At 43.5% G+C, this 24,730-nt stretch overlaps 1 protein-coding gene across 1 annotated transcript in view; it reads right to left on the bottom strand.

Moving 5' to 3' along the window:
• EML6 (EMAP like 6) overlaps nucleotides 1–24,730 on the bottom strand; it is a 324,512-nt gene that overhangs the window by 28,050 nt on the left and 271,732 nt on the right. The window contains exons 28-32 of the mRNA XM_090049525.1: nucleotides 17,250–17,328; nucleotides 10,984–11,113; nucleotides 7,291–7,389; nucleotides 4,495–4,668; nucleotides 462–670 (exon numbers count right to left, since the gene is read on the bottom strand). Of these exons, the coding sequence (XP_089905651.1) occupies nucleotides 462–670; nucleotides 4,495–4,668; nucleotides 7,291–7,389; nucleotides 10,984–11,113; nucleotides 17,250–17,328 (691 nt within the window). The remainder of the gene's footprint in view (nucleotides 1–461; nucleotides 671–4,494; nucleotides 4,669–7,290; nucleotides 7,390–10,983; nucleotides 11,114–17,249; nucleotides 17,329–24,730) is intronic.

The following is a 24,730-nucleotide window of genomic DNA, read 5'->3' as shown; positions in this document are numbered from 1 at the left end:
TGCCAGCACATGCCTGCTTGTGCCCATAAAATCATATAGACCTAAAAATTGGACAATTAAGTGATGCCCTAATGGACACACAGTGTTGTTCCCAACTAGATCACTACTATACATCACACAAAACAGGATAGGTAAAGGCAAACATTTTTGTGGAAATTAAAATGTTAACATTTTCTTAAGAAACTGTTCAGCTGCTAAACAATATAAGCAGAGGGTATAAAAGCCAATCAGGAGATGTTCTGGGAAGATTCTAAAATTAACCAGAAGATGTTCATGTAACAAAGAAATTTGTCAGTTATCCACAGCTCGATATGTTATTAAAGCCCTGATTTAAATGAAGAAGAAAAGGTCTACACAGAGTCTTGCCGGTGAAGGGAATTGCATCAATATGGATGTGGAAACTTTCAGTGTTTTTAAAATATATATATTAAGAAATTCCGTTACAAGCAACCTGAACTCACCGCTCCGAAGGCAACAGAAAGCATGGTTTGCATTTTGGCATCTTCCATGGAACCAATTACTCCTTTTTTGTAAAGCAAAGAACTGCCAGCTAATGTCCAGAACTTCATGTGTTTTACCCCAACTGACACAAACTGAGTGTCTGAATCTGGGCGGAACTCAACAACAAATATCCTCTCCAGATGCCCTCCTCGGCTGGCCACTTTAGCCCCTGTTTTAATTAGGAAGGGATAAAAATAAAGCTAAATTTACCTGCAACAGTAACCTTCCATATGATATTATAAAGATATTGACTGGTTCTACTTTGTGGGTTAGAGCAGTGCTTTCCACACACTGAAGTCCCTCTTCAGGAAGATGAAAACTCATATGACCAACCAACCTATAGCATTACCAAATTTATCTTGAAAGACATCCTTTATGGGCTATTTTTTTCTATTCCCCATGCTTGGAAAATGCTGTAATCGGCCTTCAAAACACAGTACTTCTTTTTCTTATTGCACCCTTCGACGGCTAGTGTAGTAGCTAGCAATGTTCCAGTCTTAAGTATGACAACTGAGTTACCTCCCACCAAAATACATGGAACAATTCATGTATCAGAGTTATGTTTCTGGTTGTTGTTATTTCTGAAAACTCAGGCAGGTATCAGTTCATTGGTTACTCAGTGAGATTTTAAGTGTTTCTTTGCAACCATAAATAACTTTTAAAAAAGTGAAAGTCCTTTTTTTAATTTGAAGTGGTTTGTCAGTGCTCCCTCCTGGGATTCATGTAAAGTTTTAGGGAATGTCGACTTAAAGGACTAACAATGGAAGTTAACACAGGCAACTTAGGCCACCCTGGCTCTGATAGCCTGAGCCATGCCATGATTTGCTAACTGGAGGCATACCAGGATAAATCTCTGAAAAATACTATTTGAACCATTCAAGATAGGGATATCAAATATATGGCCTATGGGTTGGATCTAGTTTGTGAAGTTACTCCATTCAACCTGCGGGGCTACTAGAAGTTGGGGACATGGCCTGCAATGGGCATGGTCTGACACAGACTATGGGGCCCCAATGGACATGGTCTGCAGTGTCAGGGGAGCGACTGAGGGTTGTGTAACAACACAGCCCTTGCTTGTCCGTGGCTGCCTGGCCTGCCACCGCTCATATGCCTCTTGCAGGCAAGTGGCTGCCTGTCACATGGATGCCTGCCCCACTGCTATGGTGCTCACTGCTGCCATGGTTATGGTGGCTGCCACGGCTGCAATGGTCAGTGCCACCACTGCTATTGCTGCCCCAGGCTGAATCCAGCCTAGAAAGAGCCTCACAGTCCAGATCTGAATGGAGGCCCATGACTGCAGCATCTACAAAATCAAAATGAATGGTAGTGTCAGGGGTTAAGAGTTTTAGTCCACTCCAAGTAAAAATAATTTTTCTTAATGTCAAACCTCAAGCACCACATGGGGATAAACATGTTGGGGGTGTGAAAAATAGTGACAAAGAATGAAGCATTTTGATTCTGAGTGATTACATGGTGACAGTTTGATAGGAAAAGCTATCACTGATCTACAGCAGAACCGAAAGCTAAACTTTCTATAGCACTAAGACCTCTGAACACTTGCATCTCCTGATTTGGCCAGGAATACCAGTAACCAAGGGCCTTTGTACACATCACAAAATTGGCTTTTAAAGTGGGTTAAATGCCCTTTAGCACTGCTTTAATGGCACTACTGTTTGCATGTTTGGTAGCATATTGTGCTTTAAATGACTTTGGGACATAGCAAAATAAAACATGTCCAAGGTGTTTTAGTTTGCTACCTTAGTAGCTGCGGAGGGTAGCCCCAGGCCCAGTGCAGCTCAGGGGCTCTGCAGGCAGGCTGCACTGAAGAAGAAAAAAACGTGGCGATCCTGATTTTTTTTTTCTCCTCCCCGGAGCCTGCCTGCCTGAGCTGCACAGGGGCCCAGTGCTTCCCTCTGTGGCTGCAGTGCCCTGTGGGACTGCTTGGGCCGGGTGTCTGCAGGTGGGTGCCGCCTGGGGGATGCCTCCATGGAGGGAAGCACTGCACCATCACTCCAGCAGTGCTAGTATGGGCTTCTCCTAATGGTGTCTGAAGGCAGCTGTTAATTTCTTGTGCAATGAGGGGCAGAAAAAGCTCCCTGGCCTAAGGGACCTCCAGGAGGTTCCATGAGTGACTAATAGTGCCTCTGTTTACATCCTTCTCATTTGGTAAGTGAAAACCAGGAATGTCTTTCAGGTTAGAGTCCACTCTTACACTTATTGGGCATCTCCACAGTTGTTGACATAAAACAGAGTGGCGTTGATGTCCATGGGAATCAATGTCACCTTGTATGGATGCTCAAGAGATGTATAGCATTTCTGTGAATTAGAAGACGAGGAGATGATTCACTTCAGTATGAGATCACAGAGAACCTGCTCTCAGTGGGGAAAGGTTCGGTAGAAGTTGTTTATCTTAATGTGAGCTCCCCCAAAAATCTAGGACAAGAGCTGCAACGCTTTTGTTTCCGGAAAGCCCACCCAGGTTCAGAAAGCATGGCCACTTTGTTTATGGCCTTATGCTCTGAGTCAGGGTCCTTAAGCAGAGCCCTACTGCAGACTGCCCTTGAGTCTGCCACCAGTAATCTATACTGGGAGGTGGCACACGGAACAGCTTAGGACAGTGGCTCTTAACCTTTTTAGATTCAAGGCACCCCCTCAGAAAATGTCAGCCCCCAGTTTTCACTTACGTGTTTTGACTATGGATTTTTTTTCTGTTGCCAAGAACTCAGAATGACCAGAACAGGTCAAATGTTTTTACAACTATGTTTTCCTATTTGAAATCTCTTGGCACATCCAGACAAGTTCAGACACGTGGTATGTGGACCTGCAGACCCATCTGTGGTGCCACACACTGCACATGCAGGCATGCAGTGTGTGTGTGTGTGTGTGTGCGTGCGCGCAGCGGGGGGAAGGGGTTGACCCTGGGAGGTCCCAGGGTTAAAAAAAAGCCATGCCAAAAAAAAGTGGGGCAGTGCACGTGGCAGCAGTGCGTGCTGCCCAAAACCAGAGCCCGTCTATCCGGAGCCATGCTCCAACTGCTGGTCAGGCTTCCTCCTGCAGTAGTGCCTGAGGATGCTGCTCCCAGAGGCCCCCAGGACCCCAAGTAAGGCTGCCAGGGCTAGCACAGTTGCTAGCCCCAGCTTCTCCTACCTCACCCGGCATAGCCTGCTGCGCGCCAGAGTGCTCATGGCATGGGCATTCTCCGGGGACAAGTATCAGCTGCTACTTCTCCCCAGGGAAACACAGGTTCACACTCATCTGGACGTGCCCTCTGGGTTTGTCTTGTGCACACCTGTCACCCCCTTGAAAGGATCTCAGGGCATGGCACCCTGGTTGAGAATCACTGGTTTAGAAGCTGAGTACAGATGCAGAGTATTTTATTTATCTAGATATAAATAATAAAACCATGCCTAAATAAAGCTCTAGGCACCCTAACACAATACAAGAGCATGATGCCACTAGGGTACTGCCTAGCTTCTGGATCCTGATTGAGGTTAAGTAGGAGATTAATACCAAACTGCTCACTAGGGCAATTCTAGGCATGCACAGAAGTAGAACTGAAGGCAGCTGTGGCATATTAATGTCCAAGAGTGAGCTGCACTTCCATTATTAGACGGTGGATTACAATTTTGACTTGGGCACTGTAGTTCCACCTAAATTAGAGTAAACATTAATCCTACTTTCCATTTTAAATACCTGTCTGGGATGTCCTGTCACTTTTGTCCCATTTTTACAACTCTCCCGGACTGAACCAACAAGATGCCAGGGACAGATGTCCATCCCCTACACCCTAGCAAGCTCTGCTGAGACCAGAGCTTGGAAACAACTAAGCGTGCTCAAGAGCAGGGAGAGGGGGGCCCATCCCATTTTGAGATTCAAGAAATATGATCACTCTAACCTAAGTTCTTTCTGGGATCTAGCTCAAAGCCTGGGCAGACAAAGTACATGACCCCACATAGTTTTCTCAAGCTGAAAGCACAAGGATTCTAGATTTACCTTCTTGCCACCTCCACACTGTGATGGTATGCTCTGGATCTACTCCCACTGATACCAGCAGTTTGCCAGTAGCACTGAAGTTAACATAGTTGACCCCTTTGGTATGGAAGCACCGCAGCATAGAAAGAGTCTGCTTATTCATAGCATCCCATATGTGAATAGTAGGAGTTGTACCTAAACGCAAAAAAGATAAATTAAAAGAGACTTAATTCCTTTTGTGAGGCCTTCAGTGTTATAAAAGCAGTTTCCAAGAATGGAGCATCAAAACAGACAATTAAAAACATTTAAAGCTTAAGAACCACACTACTTATTGTTGTTTGTGAAATAAGATAAGTTCTAAATGGACAACAATACACTAATGGAGAATCTCATGCAAAATAAATTGTCTGTAGATGTTTCACTTGTATCCGCAATTCACACAGATACAACAAGGTAACATGAAACTTTACATAACTCTGCTGACTAGAACTCACAAACAAAACAACCTTACCTGGAAATTCTGTCATATCACCTGCATTGTGAGAGCAATGGCAAATGAGGAAGCACCAGGGGAAAACAATAGCTGAAATAAGTCATGTTTCTAATGCTGAAGTACTCAACATCAGCACCAGAAGGAAGCACAAAAGTAAAATTTTGAAAATGGATATGAATAAATAAAACCAAAAAAGAAAAAGCAGGAATACTGTTGAACCTTTTGGGTGCACTGTCTTTTATATAACAACAATATTTATTACTTTTCCAGATTAAAAATAAAATTGCATGTAAAACAAATGTTATCCTATACAGGCCTATTTAGATTTCTTGAATTTTAAACAGAGTCAATACTTGTCTAGATTACTGACCGAACATTATAAACATTGATTTCCCGGGTTCTCATTAAGCACTCAAGGAGGAGGGGAAAAGGGGCTGTCTGCAATAATTGTTTTTTTTTGTGCTATCTCATCATAGAAAACTTGTTGAGAAAAATGTCTATGTATTCTATTTCAAGGAATAATTCTGAAAATAACAGATCTTAGATTTCTAAAAGGACTCAAAAACTACTGTATTAGGATTCTGACTCAAAATCTAGCACACACACAGCATTCTGTACTATGTTTGGCTGCCACCCACCCACAGCAGAAATGACTACATTTCAGTTATATCATATGTTGCCAATCTATGACCTCTTTTGAGACCCTCCAGGATTAAATGTGCTCACACAAATATGAATGTATTGTTCTAAAATATTACAATCCTTAATGGGACACTGTGGGTATAGCTGAATGAGACAGAAGCAAATACAGAATGAAAACCATATGGAAATGGACATTTTCTCTATACATTTTAGCCCTAAACATAAGAAGGTAGCCACAAAAAATGCCAAGGAGGTTTTTTTCCCCAACTTTGTTCCCAAAGTGCAAAGTAATCCTTGCTTCTGTCCTGAAATCTTTTTCTGCTGAACGTCACCTCGGGATACTTTTATGGGTAAGTCCTCAACTTCTCTAAATGAAGGTTTCTAACAGAAATGTTGACAGAAGCTAAATATTAGCAAGAGTAGCATGTAATATCTTAATAAAAGGATACTGAATAAAGAAGCATAACACAGAAACTAAATAACTCTACTTGGCGGTTTAAAAAAAAATAATTTCCCCTGTATTAGAATTCTGAACTTGTACATCAGATAAGGGTAATGTATTACCATTCTAGAGCCTTGTCTGCAGGTACAGACTAAATATATATCCTCTAATTTGAGTCTGCTCAGAAAGCCAATTCCCATTAGTTTCTATGGGACTTGACAGCACTCAGTAAAAGTGACTACAAGTTTGTTAAAGTGTTGATATGCTTCTGTTTTCCTGCGCTATTGCTAAGGTTCATTAGCATAGTAGTCATGGACTTCTACTCCCAGTGATAAAAATCAGGGTTATAAATAAGTTAGTACACCAGTGATTATAGAACTTTGCTGGTTTAATACTGGTGTAATTAAGTGAAAGGAAAACTTGAAAATGTATTTCTATTCTGAAGTTGTGGGCAAAGGGTCATGATCATGTAACAGTTACTTGTGACCTGAAGCCATTGGGACTATTTATAGGAGTAAATGGGCATGTCTACATGTGCATTAATGTGCTGTAGGTATTGCGCATTAAGTTTCGTACCTGTAATAACAGGTACTAACTGAATGCACAGTAACCAGCACTACTGCACACCTTTTTTTAGTGATGCTAACACATAATAGACTAATTCTACTTCACTTTAGCGCAATAGCATGGCTTTTGCCATGATGTGCTAATGCACAGTAGAATTAGTCTTGTGTAGACACATCCACTATGTCTCAAATAAGTATGATTTCAGAGTTGAGTCCATTTCTGTGTCATTACTGCTATTTAGATGTTGTTGTAATTGTTTTCTGTGCACTTAACTGTTTTTTTCACTGATGTTTTTCATTAAAATGTTCTCCCAGTGTTCAGCAATGGTTTTGCGATACTTTTGAACAGTGCTCTGAGCACAGGAAGTGAGAATGAGATGATCACCAATACATGAGATGAGTTGGTGCAACCTACTAAAGCCTTTGATTTTACCCACTGTTACATGCATGGTATTTCATGGTCCAAAATCTAGTAACTCACAGAGATGACAACGTAGCAGACATATTGAAATCATAAAAAAATACTGAAAACTGATGATCTCATTAAGGGTGAAAAATAATCTGAGGACAGCAACATTGGTAAAACCAAGATTCTTAAATCAAAAGCCAGCAACAAATCAGTGCCCCGATGATTTTATTTAAGTAGAACTGTGTCAATATGGAAAATCACCTACCAAGCTGGCTGGTAGCAACAATGTTTTTGTATTTTGGATGTTGATTCACAGTCAGGCAGAGAATGTCATCAGTATGCTCCAAGTAGAAACTCTGGCTTCCTAACAAAATGCAAACAAGTTTTTATTAACAACAGTATTTTACAGTAGACTACAATGGAAGTGAAGAATTTTTAAAGTAATCTATTGCTACATATCATACTCTCAAAGGGGGCAGGAGAGGAAGGATAACAACAAATTAAAGCAGGGGTTGGCAAAGTTTTTGGGCAGAGTGCCAAAAACCCCTGCAACCTGGATTTGGAAAATGTTGGCATGCCAGGGATGGAGAGTGGAGGAGCTGCAAAAGGCCTGATCCTCAGCCTGGCCCGGCTCCATGGTGGCAGTTGGCTGCATGCCTGCAACCACCACCCCTTCTCCAGGATGACCACCTCTTTAAAATGTAAAAGTGGGACACATATCTGTCTCTTCCCCTGCCCCGCTTCTGTCAGCAGCATGGCTTGAGCAGAGCTGAGCGGGGGTGGATGCAGGCTGCCCACTGTGGGCTTCTGCTGCCCTTCCCCTGGGAGCCCTGTGGTAGTCATGTGCCCCCTGGCCACCCAGTAGCAGCAAGGGGTATAACTCCACTCTGCTACCATCCCTACTGCTGCCAGGCAGGCAGGGGGCACATTGCCACAGTGGCATGGGGTTGTCAGGGGGAGGGCAGCAGGGTGGGGACCCCAAGCCTGCAATAGGTTGCCTGCATCTGCCCCTACCTCACACACATCTGGGGAGCATATGCCCCCCATTCTTCCTTCAGGGGGTGCATGCAGTGTCAGGGAGCTGCCCCATGCCCTGTGCCCCCTGGACAAGCTGCCCATGGCTCTGTCCTGCTCCATACCGCAGCCCCATGCACTGCCTTGGATGGGCAGTGGCCCAGCCCCTTCCCCACTCTCTCCCTCACCGTGAGGGCCTCAATCTGCCTCCCCACCTCCCCGCTCATAGACTTACCTGCAGGGAGCTGCTCTCCATGCTGCCTGGCTGTATTCCCAGCCACGTGCATGTGGGTGGGCATGCATATGCAAGTGGTGCCCCCTGTGTCCCACTCCCAGAAGGCCCAAGCAGCCCCTTGCAGGCTGGAATGCTGCCAGCCTGTATGGGGAAACCTGCTGTTTCCTGTGGATCCTTGCATGATGCTGCAAATCTGGGACAAGTGTAGTCCTGGAGTCATGCAGCCTGGGACTTGAAGTTCCCATTCCAGGACTATCCCACCCAATTCGGGATGTGTGGTCATCCTACCCTTCTCTGCCATGCACCCCAAGGCATGCATGCAGCTGCCACCAAGCCCAGACTGCAGGCAGCTGTAGGCTGGCTGCACTGGGGTCTAGAGCCCCAACTCAGCTCGTGACTAACAGCAGCTGCACACGCACTTTGGTGAACACAGCTGGGAAGGTGCCAGGGTTGTTCTGCCCCCATTCCCTTCCCCACTGTGTGCCCCAAGATGCATGTGCAACTGCCACTGGCCATGGAGTTGTGCTGGGGCTCCAGACCCCAGAGTAGCTGCTTGCAGCCTGCCTGCTGTGAGCAGCCTGGGGTCTACGGTAGTGGCAGCTGCATGTGTGCCTTGGGACACATGATGGGGAAGGGGCTGGGGTTGCATGAGTGCAGCCACTAGTGCCATGGAGCCGGGCTGGGGCTCTGGACGCTGGTGTATTGGTGGCAGCCTCCAAGCTGCCTGCCTGGGCTGCTGAGCCTGAGCTGCTTGCAGTAGGGCTCGCAGCATCCTGACTGCTTGCTGTGAGCAGCCCAGATTCTGTGGCTGGCAGCAGCTACATGGAGCCTAGGCTGGCTGTGGTATGCTGGGCAAAATAGTATCATGTGCCATGCTCTCACACATGTTGTGGGCTGCCAGCCCCCAATTTAAAAGATTTATTTTGCTCTCATTTATATGGAACAGAGCAAATTTGCAGTAAATAGCACATGGTTTTAAAATTACTATATAAAAAAAAGCTGTTTGTTGATTTTCAGGAGTCTCAACAAGGACCAAAAAGAACCTCTAGCTGCCATCTTGCTGAACCTACACAGGAAGGGGACAGCCCAGGCCACCTGCCTAATGAGAAAAAACCTGTAGAAAGGAACCAGGGGCTGCATCCAGATGAGCATGGAAGTGTGGTACAGGAGGAGGAGTACCCTACCTTGCAGTGCGGTGGGGAGGGAGGTTCAAAAAAGCCATGGCAAAAAAAACCAAAGTGGCACATGTGGCATCAGCATGTGCCGCCCAAAACTGAAGCCTGGCCAGCCAGAGCCATGCTTCGGCTGCCAGCCAGACTCCCAGCTGCAGGAGTGCCACAGTTGCAGCTCCCTGAGGCTCCCAGGACCCACAATTGCTGGCCCCACCTCCCCTACCCCACCCAGGGTGACCTGCTGCATGCCTGAGTGCATGTGGCATGGATATTCCTTGGGGACAAATAGCAGTGGTACAAGGTATGCCACTGCTACTTGTCTCCGGGGAAGCAGATGGCCATGCTCATCTGGTTAAGTTCAAATTGTACCCCTCTGAAGAAGGGGCCAAAGCATGAGAAACTGGAGGATTCTTCCCAATGCACTGGTCACATTAGGTAGGGCATTCTCACAGCTATGAAAGCATGATGGCTCTGCTGCTTCTCCTTTCCTCTTGGCAGCAAGATCCTTCACATGTCCTACTGCCCTAAGTTTGTTCCCAGTAGGTCATTGGTGGCCAACCTTTTTGGAAAGTATGCCAGAAGCTGAACCCTGCACCTTCTCTGAGTGCCACTCCTTTGCCCTACTCAATCTGCTGCTCTGCTTTCTGCTTCCTGTCCTATCTGCCATTGTCCTCCCAGCTCCAGCCTTGATCTGCCACATGCCATACGCAGAGGCTGCCTGTGACGTGTGTGGCATGTATGTCATGGTTTTGCCACCCCTGCCGTAGGTAATCAATAGCAACTAAAGAATAGGGATGAGAGGAAATAAATGCAGCTGAAAGCCATATTAACTCCCAGCTGCGTTTCTTCAGGGAAATCTAGGGAAAGTGGAGGTGAAGGTGTAGTCAAGTACAGCTTAATTTGTTCTTGCTCTTCAGTTTCTTTTTTCTTATACTCTTCATGAAATACTCTACACGCATGTATAGCACCAATATGATCTTGTTTCCTGAGATTTAAAATGAAACAATTGATCTTGGCTGCTCAGAAAGGTCTTTCTTAGGCACATCAAATCTACTGCACAGTAGCAAAGGCACGTAGTTTTTTGTGATGCTTAATGTGCAGTAGATGAATTCTACTGTGCATTAGCATGGCTTTTGTTGTGATGTGTTAATGGGCAGTAGAATTAGTCTACTTGGGAACTGCTCAGCCCAGGTTCTTAGTTTTTTCTTTCCAGAGAGCCATTCATCTTATCTTTTATTCATGGTGCTTTTCAACAAAACAGCTGTGGAAGTTAAGTTGGAAGATTTGATTTGCATCTCTGAGTGGGAGATACCCTTGGTCACCAGAACAGGATGACTCCAAAGGAGAACTTGGCAACCCTATTATAATTACTATAGAGCACAGAGACAGCTATAGGTTCTTTTACATGCTCACATGGATTCTCTACCAGGATACAAAAAAGAAAAAGGGTGTCAGAGGGTGACAAAATTATGAATTATGAGGTTGTCTTGGCCATGCAGTTTTTTTTAGTCTGAAGTATTGTTTCATCTTGAATTACCCGTGGAAAGATTTTGAACTATGCCTGCTGCAGCTGTGTGGAAAATAATATCAGCACCATCATTGAGGTAATGAAGGTTGTTACGACAGTCAAATCCTCTGTATCCAAAAACATGGTCTAAAGCCAGCTCCTAGTTAAGTAAAACAAGAAAAAAAAGATGGTGGAATAAAAGAATAAGCGAGACAATTGCAAAGTTCAGATATAAAGCAAAGTGTTAAAGTAATTAAGCAAGAAATATTCTGCCAAAGCAAATGAATAATTATACAATAATTAGTAAAGTATGCCTACTCCTCTCCTAGTTTACAGAGGCATGACATTCTCATGCATCATCTACACTGATGCAATTCACTGAAGCACTGAATTTATTTTCCAGTTTCCTGAATAAACCGAAAGCAATACATTCTTGCTTCCTCAAGGTCCACGCAAAGTAGATTCAAGGTCAACAAAGGTGATTATATTTCTCATACTAGTCAAAGAGATTGCAATCAATATGTGTGAACTTAATTACTTTACTGAAAGTTTCTTCTGGATGACATACATCTCGAAAGGCTTCATAGATAGGGAAGTAATATGTTACTAATAAATTGTCATCAAATGTACCAAAATAAAAAAATAATTTATTTAAAAAATCTGTTTTAAAGTATGGAAAATTCTATTCTTTAAACAGGGAAAATACAGGTTTTAAGCAAGTTTATGAGTAAAGCATTAGTTAGAATTGCAATTAGAGTTGACAATCACAATCAATTCCCAGGAAAATTTTCTCCATAAGAGCAAAATTTTAGAGATGTAGAGATGCTTTTTAGGTGGCTGTTCAGTGAGTTCTCATAGCTCAGAATGCAGACCTAATGAACATGGCCTTAACCTTTAAATAGCAGTTTACTTTGTAAAACTTGCCTGCAAATGGCATTGCTAGGTGACCATGAAGTCACTGCACAAGTAGTGTACAAGTCCTGCATGCATTTTTTAAACTGTCTAAAATTTCAGAAAAAATGTGCAGCCCATAACTCGCTCTCTCTCTCTCTCTATATATATATACACACACATATATATAGGCATGTGCCATAGAATGATTTCTGACTGTGCAGTATTTGGTTCTTTGAGAGGCTGCAGCCAGTGTGAAGCTGACTACTGAGTCACATTTACCTTGTGAGCAGGAGCTCACATTATTTTGAACAGCTATGTCAGTCAGAACATGCCCTGATCTGTGCCTCCATGTGCTCCCACATGTGGTCATAAAAAGATATAGTGGCTACAACTGCCCTAAATTTCTTCACATATAAATTCTGCAGGTCACAGAATCCACGTTGCCTAAAATAACTCAAGGAACCACCCTTCCTGTAGGGTAAGTAACCATACTGTCTTCTTAGAGTATGTATAAGTGGAGATACCACTGATGGGGATTATCTTCTTTGGAACTATGGGAACAAGGAGTATTAGCTGCATCAATAAAAATAAAATAAAAGGAAAGTCTTCCCCCAACTCTGTCACTGGGTCTAGCAGTGCAGTTCAGGTATGATACTTTATGAATGTAAAGGGATTATTTGATGTAGCAGATTTGAGATACCAACATATTTCATAAATAAGCTGAAGAAATTATCTGGGCCTTTGTAGAGTAAGCCTTGATAGTTGGTAAGGGGAGGAACGCCTGCCAGAGAGGAGTGTATGTTATTCATTTTGACAGCCTTTGGGAGGAAACAGTTTTGCCTTTAGAGAGGCCATCTATACTTATGGATAGACATGGAAAAAGTCTGAAAGATTTAATCCTGTTAGTGAAGTACCACATAACATGATATACCCAAAGTATTTCTTTTCCTCGCATGTAAAGTGATTGAGGTGAAATTCACCTACTCCTCTGGAGATGAACTTTGCATGAAGTCTCAGTATCACTTTGTCATTGTAGAACACAATGTCTGGGGTTTGCACCACAAGTATCTGCAGCAAGCTCACTCTACTGGCCCATGTGGCTGCCACCAGAAAGACCTTTCAAGCTGTTAGAGGAGAGAAGACTAAGAGAGACAGTATCAGATGCTACATCTGTGTTGCTAACAGATGGATCTCGATCAAACTGAAGTAGAATCCAGAACGTTTCGACCACAGTAAGTAGCCCAGAACCACTGGTATCATGTTTTGTGCCATGGCCACCTACATAGGAAAAATCTTTTCCTTTTGGAGGACAGCACTTCCTGATACGTTGCCGTTGCTTGCCTTCAGCTAAGACATCCTGAATATGTGAGAAGATTCCCTCAGTCTCTCCACAGTACACATTCAGTAAGTATCCAGGCTGTTAGTTTCAGTAGCACATTTGTCCCTGGTTTGGTGACAAGAGGTCTTGGAGCCTGACTGGGGTCACACAGACCTATGTAGCAAGTCTGTCAGCCATACCCATCTCTGTTAGTGTGCAGAAGATCAACAATAAGCCTGGTCTGGTCTCTACTCTGGAGATTAGAGGAATCAGTAGGAAGGCATAAATCAGACCTTGAACCCAGTGCAGAAGACTGGCAGTAGGGATTCCATGCTTATGCACCCACTGGGACTGATGTGTGGACATGTGGCACTGTCTCAGGTATTAAATTGTCTTTGGATGCGTCTCCTCAAAATTGTACCCTCCGAGATGCACCTACATAGTGACCAGTCATGACTGGTGACACCATCTACTAAGGAAATCCACCAAATTGTTGCTGGTACCTGGTAGTATTAGGGCTAATAGGCAAAGAGCAAGTACTTCCTTGCTTTTATATACAGTACAGTACCAAGATGTTGTTTGTCAGTATTTGTACTACAAAATGCCATAGGACATAGGTTTGGCGACATACATCCTGTAGGCTGGATCTGGCATGCGGAGCCATTAGATCTGGCCTGCGGAGCCATTAGATCTGGCCCGTGGAGCAGGGGGTGTCAGTGGCATGTCAGCAGCAAGGGGCGCTGGCTGTGCTCCACAGGTGGGGGCGGTTTACCTGCACCTGCACCAGGGCTCAGTGGCAAGGAGCTGCACCAGGACTGGATGGCAGGGGGCTTCACCCATGCTGCAGCCCAGTGGGAAGGAGCTGTGCTTGTGCTATAATGGGGTGGAGAGGAGCTGAGCCCATGCTGCAGCTGCAGGGGCAGGGAGAAGTGGCAAGGTAGGGGCCAGGTTGGACCACTGGGTTGCCTGGAAGCCAAGCCAGGTTGTTCCAGCCTGTGGCTCTACAGTGTTGCTGGCTGTTGCCAAAGGACATCACATATACACACCAGTTTGAGTTTGTGGGTATTTACATGTAGCCTCATGTCCTCTAGGGACAATGTCCTTATTATCAGATGATCTGAGTGGGCACCCTCATCCTGTTCTGGATATTTCTGTGACTGACTGTCTGGATGGCAACAGGATTTTCAGTGGTACTAGTTTCTAGTGGTTGTTGGAGATGATCAGTACCCTGAAGGCCTGAGACAGAATTAGAACTATCTGCTCAGCTGATGATTCACTGGAGCAAGCCAGAGTTACCAGGGAAATCTGGCAAGTGGCATCATACATATACACAGAGATATATGGCTGAATAACATGATGAAGCTGTCCTGAGGGAAATATACTCTTGCTGCTATGGGGCATTTATACACGTGCTCCAGGAGTGGGAGGGGTGGAGAGCACTTTAATTAGTTAGAGCGGCTCACAAAGCCGCTCTAAAGTGCCTGGAGTGTCTCGTGTATCAGTGTCCCTGCGCTTAAAAATGGCAGCAGGGTTGCTTTAACTAAAGCTTGTTCAATGAGTTTTAGTTAAAAGCGCCCCCACTGCCATTTTTAAATGCTGGGATGCTAATGCACGAGATGCTGGAGTCTGCTGAAGTGCGGAAATTACCATGCTCCAACAGACTTGATTAATTGAGCTTGCTCTGACGCACTGTAATTACAGCTTAGTGGCTCATGCATAGGTGCCCATGGGGTGTATCCTGCCTTCTGTGAACTCTAGTGTCTGAGATGGCATCAATTGACTTCTCATGGTTCTTCAAGAAGCGCAGATGGGTGAACATAGACAGGATGTTACTGAGGCTTGTTATAATTTCTGATAAACAGAGATCCAGGCTTGCCATTTGCTGTGGAAAAACATGGATATTCTACTTTAAAGGAGAAAAACGCAGGAAACCCTTGCAGGCTGGCAGAGTTCCAGCCTGCTAGGTGCTGCTTGGGGCTGAGGGGAGTAGGACACAGGGGGCACCATGTGCATGTGCACATGCACACATGCATGAGGCAGCCAGGCAGCAGCGGAGAGCAGCTCCTGCAGCTCCTTCCAGGTAAGTCCATGTGGGTGGAGGAGGACACATGTGCATCTGGTGCAGGGAGAGTACAGGCAATGTGTTGGTGGGACAGCAGGGGGGACATGTGATGCATCAGGGGGGCGGGGGAGCACAGGCAAGGCAGTGAGGATGCTGGGACAGCATGTGTTCGCCTAGATTTTTGTGCCCACTATGGGGTGTAGGGATGCAGCCAAGCCAGACCAGCTTCAGGCAGGAGCTGCCTCTGTGGCCCAATGGCTGGGACCCAGCCACTAAGGTGAGGTGCAGTGGCTACAGTGGTGGCAGTGTGGAGTTGTGAGCCCTGGGGATGCCTCACCTTGGTAGCCATGGCGTTGTGGTGCTCCCTTCTGTGATGGGTCCCACCTGCTGGGCCATGGAGGCAGCTCCTGCCTGGAGCTGGTCCAGCCCAGCTGCAGCTCCACACCCCACTGAAGGTGCAGAAATTTAGGGGGGCACATGCCCCCCCGTGTTGCCTGTGCTCCCCCCTCCACGTCACCTGTGTCCACACCCTCCTTCCCCACACACCCATTGACTTCCTCACAAACTGGGGGGCTGGGGCTTGGCGGTGGGGTCAGTGGGTCAGGTGTAAGAGGCACTAGCAGGGAGAGGGTGCTGTGGCTTGGGAATGAGGGGATCAGCAGGGCCAGGGGGATGTGTATCAGGAGGGGCAATGGCATGGGCAGGGGCATGGCACCAGCATATCAGGGCTGCTCAGTGCCACAAAGCAGCATGGGGGACAGCTGCAGCTGGACTCATGTCCTGGTGAGTGAAGGTGGGGGAGCTCTGATTTTCCATGATAAAAGAACTAAAATAAAACACCTAAATATATAGGTATTTAGAATCTATTTTATTATAACATTTGAGGCACTGGAAGACTTCCAAATTGCTTTAAAATTGTAAATATATCAATAAAACATTGCGTTCAACTGATACCTATGTATACACTGGTGTTTCATTTTAACTGCAAAAAACATGGATTTGGGGGGTTTTAATCAGAGAATTTGGGATTTTTAAAGAGTGAAAACTAGGAATCCTGATAATGACTCTCATGGCCCAATATGGAGTCATCCATCACCACTTACAGCACTAGTGTGTGTAGATGAAATGAGTGGCATGTATTCATGACACTTTCAAGTGGGTTAAATGCTTTTGCACCGCTTTAATAGTGTCAGTGTTTGCATGCATCAGCGGCATATTGTGCAGTAATTCCAGCTGCTGTAGCAAATTTGGCGGCATAATGTGCCTTAAATGACTTGGGGCACAGCAAAATAAACTCCTCCTCCGAGTTTTAGTTTGCTGCCCCTACAGCTGCGGAGCAAATCACTGGGTTCTGTGCAGCTCAGGGACTCTGCAGGAAGCCCTGAAGGCAGCCTGGCAGCAGCCTGGGAAGGCAGGCTCTGCCCAAGATCTTTTTTTTTACCCCCTGGAGCCTGCCTGCCCGAGCTGCACAAGGGCTCAGTGCTTCCCTCCGTGGCTCCAATGCCCCCCAGGACTGCCCAAGTCAGGTGCTTGCAGGTGGCTGCCACCTGTGGGGAGGGGCCGGCCGCTGCCATGGAGGGAAGCACCAGAGCCCCACACCGGCAGCCCAGGGACTGCTCCACCCGCTGGCAGCTCGCCCTCCCATTCCCTGCCACCAGAGGCAGGTAAGTTCGGGTGTGTGCGCAACACGGGGGTTTATAGGGCCCTAAATTGAAGCAGTGTTTTTAAAAACCCACTGCTTCAATTTAGGGCCTCCGTTTAATCTACACACACCCATTGATTACCATTTGCTCTTCCTAAGTTTTGCCCTAGATCTGTTTTGTGGTTCTGAAGGAGTGTGCCGAGGAAAGGAAATGTCTTTTCCTACATGAAAAAACTATTACTTGACAAATAATGCTTGATACTTCATGAAAGAGAACGCATTGTACCTTTAAACTATAGGGAGATTTTACCTAGCAAACATTAATATCAAAGCAAATTTCAAAATGAATAAATAAAAAACAAAAAATCCTTAAGCCTGACCTCAACCAGTTTCTTTTTTTTGTTGATATTATTCTTTTGCAGTTTTTCAGGTTGAGGAGCAGCTCTGCTAACTGGTGGCCTGAAACAATACATTGAAAAAAAAAAGAAGACAATCAATATATTTCAATGCAAAAGAAAATGTTCAAAACTATCCAGTATGTTTGTGTACAAACAGAAGAATGGGAAGTATAGCTAGCAAGGTTTAGTGCCTGCTGTCTCCAGGATTTTGTAGCAAATGCAATGAACCTGGATCCATTCTGGTGTAGAGAGTAGAAACATTACTGAAGAATGCCGCTGATGAGAATGAATGGCAGAACAGACAGTGCTGGGACAAATTCTTTTAAACTCACACCAGCCTGAATCCAGAGTAACTCCTTGAAAATGATATACATTTGGCCTTCTGCATTACCATCAGACTATCTTTAGAAGTGGAGTGGAAGCTTTCTGAACAGCCAGCAGCTGGCCTTCCCCCAAGATGAGAAAGAGAGAGAGGGAAAAGAGATCACTGGTTTTAAATGAACCCCACTGCAGAATCCCAACTACTTTCTTGATCTTAAAACAAAATCTTTCCCTTGCCTTCAAGGAGATTTGGATCAGGCTTTAATTATGGCAAAAAAGCAACAGTTTCAGGTATGACTCATTGTTCACTGGTGTGAATTTAACAGAGATTAACGCCTAAAAAGTACATTGCTATAATTACAGTCACAAAAAGCAACTAAAACATGAATGTAGAACACAGACTGAAACAGAATCTTATTCACAAGCATGCTTTTTAACTACAGATAACCTTTACTGCTGTGAGAGAGCAAAATGGAAGCAAGCTGTAATTAGCTAAGGAAAAATGTTTCTGTGATTACAAGCAGTGCAGTGATTAAGGGTATATTTGGCTGATCCTTCAAAGTGGCAGAGTAACCCCTGAGGGGACTGCATCCAGGGAGAAGTCAAGGGCACTTAGTCTATCTAAAAGTTGTTTATTGACTTGCAAGATCAACCCCATACTGCACAGTCTCGTTTTCAGTTATAATTTTTTACTCTAAGGCCAACGATTCCCACCTCCCGCAGCCTCCTTTACTTCTCATTAAAAACAGAGGTGGACCAAATTCTACTCTGTTTCAGTAACATAGGATCCAGCTCTCCCTGCTAGAAGGTAGGTGCAGAAATTATGTTGTTGTGTTGAAAGATAAGGGTGTGTACAATAGAACAGATTGTATCAAATGCCAGCTCTGAAATATCATGTGAAAGGAACCCTGGCTGGTGTAAATATATTAGAAATTACATGTCATACCACAAGTGTAGATGCTGGAGATTAAGCATTTGAGAATAGTACAGTTCTTTAAGCAAGAACTGCCAGTACATGGCCCTGATTTACTTAAGTAGTACTTGAATGGGGCAAAGGCTGACAGCCATTTGAGAGCAAAAAGCATACAAATGTTTTCTCTAATCATCAGCTACTGAAAACAAACCAGATAACCTGAATAAAATGTGTGCACTATGGAAGTTAGTCCCTGTTGAAAAGGAAGAGCCTGGACATTTATACCCACCACCCCCCTCCCAAATGCTTGTGGTACTTGCACTGTAATCCTGAAATGCAAGTACTATTAATCCTCACTTGGCAAAACTTCATTTCTGATACAAGCAGTAAATGGTATCTTGTTTCTTGCAGAAGGAACTAACCACCTTTTATTTAATACATCTGCATGGCTTTTTCTGTGATAATCATTTTTGTGGGGGCTTTACAGGTGGTGCTTTCCAAAGGATATTGTTAGTGTATTTATGACACTAGTATGCAGTATAAGAAGTTTAAATTCTAAAAGGACAGGAGAAAGCTGAAAGCAAATACACAAAGAAGCTCACTAGTCAAACACAGAGTAAGCTCACAAAGCACCAGCAAAATATATTAGCAGGTGGTCTTGTGACATTAAAAGAGTGAAAGAATTACCTTGATCCCCTTGTAAGCAGCAAATAAAGCCAAGTAAGAAACTTAGTACACGTTAGAGGAGTATTTCTGACCATTGTATTCATGCACAAGCATTTTTAGAGCTGACCAGTCATTCCTGAGTGTCACAAACCATGCTATTCCAGCATGCCAGCAAGAACTAAAACAGAAATTGAAGAGTGCACCAGTCTACGAATTCAGAAAGGTCATACCCTGGCATCACTGGGCAAACTCTGCACTAAAGCTCCTACAGGACAGGGAGACAAAAGGAAGCTATATCAATGCTTCCCACTTACTTTGTACTGAACTGAAAATATGCTGCTGTGTACTTTGATAATTTCAGTGTGCCTTATAGAAGCTGTACTTCTTGGAAACATAACAGCAGGTTTGTGAATGCTGTTGAAAGTTTCACAGAAATGGATGGTTGTTTTCCGGTCTGGTTCAGCTCATAATTTAGCCTAACAATTTCTGCTATTTGTTGGTAGGACAACTTGTGTACTGGGGACAGTCTATATTTTTGTGGGGTTTTTTTCCTCTCATGAAAACAAGGTAGCTTTATTTTCTCTGAAACTGTTTAATTAAAGTATGTTATATAATCATCAATTATAATTGAATCAGTTAATGGTACAATAACCACCAGAAAATAGATGGGAGGAATGTGATATGAAACTTCACTCCCTTCCAAAGTAACAACATTAAGTGAAGCTAGAACATTTTGCAAAGGTCACTGTGAACCCAGAACTAATATGAAGCTTTGGAATCAGCACTTCCAAACAGAGTCAGTTGCTTTCTTGTATGTTTCCTGCTCTTTTTTCTGTTTTAGTGTAATTATAAAATAAATTTATTTTACATTTCTTCACCTAAAATGTCTATTAAAGTTTATGACAAAAGCAAGCCAAGATTTGTGATGAAAGTGAGGACACTACTACTATGACATGATCAGGAAAGACTTACTAGATAGTAAACACAAGATTAAATTTGAAAATACACACACACACATTTTATATATATCTGTACACAGTTCACATGTACACAAATACTGTGTGTATTTATATATACATCTACATGTATATATATACACACATATATGCATTCAGTGCTTTATCTTCACCTTATTCAGAAAATAAATGTAAAAGTAAAGCAGCATCAAATTCATTTTCATTTTTAACAAGCCTGTGATTATAGCTAATTTGGTTTGAAACATATGATGGTAGTGTAAAGGATGACAAATTTGCATGGTAGCAAATTATGTATCTATTTACCCTTTGTGACCTGGGTAATATATACCATACATAGAATCCTGTGCTTTTTGTTTGTATGGTGTTAATACTTACTTGACAATTCCCTGCCTCCAAAGGAAAGCAAGTTAAAACATAATACAAGTATTAACGGTTTCTTTCCAGTAAGTTTAAAGAAATGTGTGCAAGTCAAGTCAAGGGAAGGATGAGTTCCAAAAAAGTTCAGACACACGCACCTACTAGGGGCATGAATTTTGCAGACATCCTGAGTCTCACAGATTCTATCTCTGTTAGAAATTATGAGACTGATTCTGCTCTTTTACCAGTTTTTCAGGTATTATGTACCTGTTCACTTCAAGAGTCTTACTTTAAGATTTACACCTAAATGAATTGAGGATAAAATCAGGCCCATTTTCTCTCTGGCTGACTGTGACCATGGGAAAAGGTAAGTGCCACTTCACTCCCTCCCATCAGCTAACCAGCGAGTCCCTTAATGGACTGGCCAAGCATTGAGGAGGTGACTAAATCATGGATAAACTGCAGTGGCAGCATTGGGACAGAACAGAAACAACAGCAAGGGCAAGAGCTGAAGTGGGGATTTGGAAGAGAGAGCCATTCTGAGGAAGAAAAAGGAGTGATTTAAAGAGCAAGTGCATTGGGTTTGAGAGAAAAGGGCACAGGCTTTTGAAGGGAGGAAAAAAAAGAGACCTGATACTGCAGAGAAAAAGAGAGGGGATTGTTTTGCAGGAAAGCAAAGGAGTGGAAAGGGCAGGTCATAAAGAGAACTAGGATAAGCTCTCAGGGACAGGGATTATCTCTTTGTCTGTGTTTGTATAGCACACAGCATAGTCCAGTTGTGATTAGTGCCTTTGGGTGCAACCATAATAAACATGATAATGATAATCCTGGGAGCAGAACTGAGTCCTCAAAAAAAGTCCTTAGGAGAAATGAAGCAGTTGGCAATGAAAAGAAATAAAGAAAGAGCCCTGGCAGCTAAAAGAAAGACAGAATGTGAGGTGCTGGATGTAAAACTGAAAACAAAGGTGTGCTGAGTGGCTGGCTGCCAAGCTGGCAAGAGAGAACCTATTCTGAGACTATAATGAGCATCTACTCCTGGAAGGGGAAGAAGAGGCTGCGAGCCTCAGAACCTGGGAAATCTCCATGCAGGAGAGTCGAAAATCTGAGATGTAGGAACATGTTCCTTTGGTAAAGGATATTAGCATGGTTTTAAAAAGTAACGTTCCCTGGATGTTGGGGAAGGACCTGTCATGATTTTCCAAATGGTTTAAAAATGTGTTACAGAAGATCCAGAACTTCTAAAAAAATCTTTTAAAGATTTTGTAAATGTAACACACCTTTAGGTTTTCCCATCCTAGCATACACATGGGTGCATAGTTTATACAAACTTTCTTGCTAGTACTATGACATGATGTGGATATAAGACAGTAGGAAAAAAAGGTTTATTTGACACTACTAAAATCCTGCTCTGTAATGATCAATGAGTCACTGCAAAATTAAAACAAAACAAGAGGAAAACATCAATTGTAAACTATGCTCTCTAAAAATATTATATTAGTGCAACAAAGCAATTAACATCCCTGTAGTATTCTGTATTATTTTACATGTATGCTGATGCACTCTTTAAAAAAAGACAAGATACTGCAGAATGCATGGTGCTCATAGCCATTTGATATTTTTAAGAGGGGAAACTTCATTGCATTCCCATGTCATTCTAATTCAATCCCCAAACATAAACAAGCAGAAAAGTGGATTAATAAGAACTATAATCACTTCTGAATGGGCTCTAAAGACCTTACTTTTAAACTAGCTGACTGTCCTAAACATCCTGTGAATTTGTTCTTCTAAACTGCTTGACTGCTGCAAGTCCTCAGTGTAACTATTGCACAAAACTTTGGTCCTTCCAACATAAAGGGATGCATAAATAAGGCAAGTTGGAAGTTCCCATCACATGTCTGATAGCCGAAGCAAGCAAAACACTGTATGTATATGTAGCTGTTCTTTGTTGCACTGCCTTTCGTGAACAATTTAAGTTGCTGACTTTGAGCTAAAAAGCTCGAATTGACAATTAGGGAGAAAGCTCTCTCCCCATATACTATCAAGCAACTGCAATTAGCAAAGTCACTGAAACCAGAGGTCCCAGATCAAAGTGACTAGGGTTGGTAGTTGAAAAATTTTACTGGAAACTCCTCATCTCTGGAATTCTCTTTCCTAGACAGTAACACGCTCAGCAAGGTTTTCTTTCCCTAGGCTTATCTCAAGAGTTGAGAGGCTGCTTAGTTGAGAAGGGCATGTCTTTCCCATTTATTGCCTGAATTTAATATAAGCATTCTGAGCATTTGGTAACATGGCCCTTCTTATAAATAAAAATATTCAGTCAAGAATTCATAGAGAAAATTTGGGATAAAGGTAACTGTACAGTTGGTGAACCCATTAGCCTTTCACCTCTGCCTACCTGGATTCAAGCCATGTCATAAATGACATCTCTTTGAAGCTCTGGACTCTAGTCCACATATTAAAAACAAAACTCAAAGCAGCTGACAGTTCCTGAGCAATGCTGGAGCAGAAAGTAATCTTCCAGTTAGGATGGAAAAAAGTTGGTGGTAATTTGTATGGATTCATATGCTGTGAGAGTCTGCACTTTTGTGCACACTAAGCTTTTCACAAACAAACAAAGAAAAAAAACAGTCGAGGGCCAGCCGTGAGGTCTAGTGAGAAAACTGAGTCCTCTCCTACTGAGGAAGTAAGATTGGTCCTGAATTCAAAAGGCTGGCAAGGACTGGAAACATCTTGATCATAATGACTTTAGATTAGAACTTTAGGTGGACAAGTAGGCTAGGGATAGAAGTTACACATAAAATGGTTTAAGTCACCAGAAACAGGTTTAAACCTGTAACAGGACAGAAGCTCAGTGCACATAAACCAGTTGGTTTAAGATAAACCTGGCTGAATGCAGTATCAGACTGAACTGATTTGGGTCAAACCAGTTTATGAAACTTCTGTCCCAGACCCCTTCCTGGTTCAAGTTAAATCACAGTCCCCCAGCATCCCTGCATGCTTTGCACCCCTGGGTTGGGCTATACTGTCTGCTCCAGCAGAGGAGGGTTGGGTGGGGTTGGGGAGGGGGGAGGCAGGGACTGCCCCCCTGCAGGCAAACCCCAGCTGGGGTCTGGGGCCAGGGAGGGGGGTTAAACTTCCCTTTGCCCAAGTACAGAGTTGCCCTGCCCTAATAAACTTACTGCTGGCTGCAACTGTGGACTACAAATCCCAAAGGTACCTGGAAGCAGGAAGAGGATATGATGAGTAACCCTGCAGAGTCTTGCTGTTGTGATTCTGGGCTGCAAATCCCAGACCTTGAGGACCGCAGGAAGAGGACACAAACACGCAACCCATGCTGTCTATATGCTAGAAAGCTGTGCTTTAGTGCCCCCTGGCTTCTGGCCTGAGCCACTGCAGGTATGTGGCTGCATTTCCTTAATCAAAAGTGAATTTCTGTCCAGTAGTTTCTCAGTTTAACCTCTGCAGCTTAGACTAACCTGCAAAGACCAAATTGGTTCAGCCTCAGGCTTTTTGACTGTCTGTATTTTGCCCTAGGGTTGAAGCAGTGTTCTACCAACTATACATAGAATTGGTCAGCTTCCCATGAAGCTGCAAAAAACATAACAAAGGAATATCCCAGGAGCCACTACTCAGCTCCAGCAAACAACTTTCTTTTAAAAATTCTCATTGTGCTATTTCTTCCTCTCCAGACATGGTTTTCTCTCTATATGTTTTGAATTGTCTCTACAAATTCACATGTGCAAATAGGGATTCATATTAAAAACCAGCCTTTGAAATCAACCACATAATTGTGCATACAAAATTTGAATAATCAAATTGTGTAAGCAAGAGTCTCTTTAATTTCACTTAAAAAATTGTGATCACAGTTTTGGAGGCTTCCTTGAAATCTCAGCCTCTCTCATAATAAAAGAACAAACAATATCTGGAGAGAAAATTCTCTTCTTATACACCCTACAAGAACATCTGATAACAAGCGATACACAATATGACACGATTGGGATAGGTGGCCTTACAGCGAGCAAGACAGGCTAGTAGGGTACAAAGCAGAATACTAGCCAAACATGTTAATACTGCTCTTTGGTTTTCCACACATTCAACTTGCTTATAGGGTTTCTCCATCACTTTGTTTATTACTGGAGATATTAGTTCACGTTTAGTCATGCAAGTCAAATTAATAGATGCTGCAAACACTGGATATCTGTCAGGTGTTAGTAGAATGCAAAATGCAG

Source organism: Crocodylus siamensis, chromosome 1, assembly GCF_052110815.1.
Source record: "Crocodylus siamensis isolate JL-2025a chromosome 1, ASM5211081v1, whole genome shotgun sequence".
Lineage (NCBI taxonomy): Eukaryota > Metazoa > Chordata > Crocodylia > Crocodylidae > Crocodylus > Crocodylus siamensis.
The sequence above is the reverse complement of the archived record's forward strand: the minus strand, read 5'-3'. Positions and strand labels throughout refer to the sequence as shown.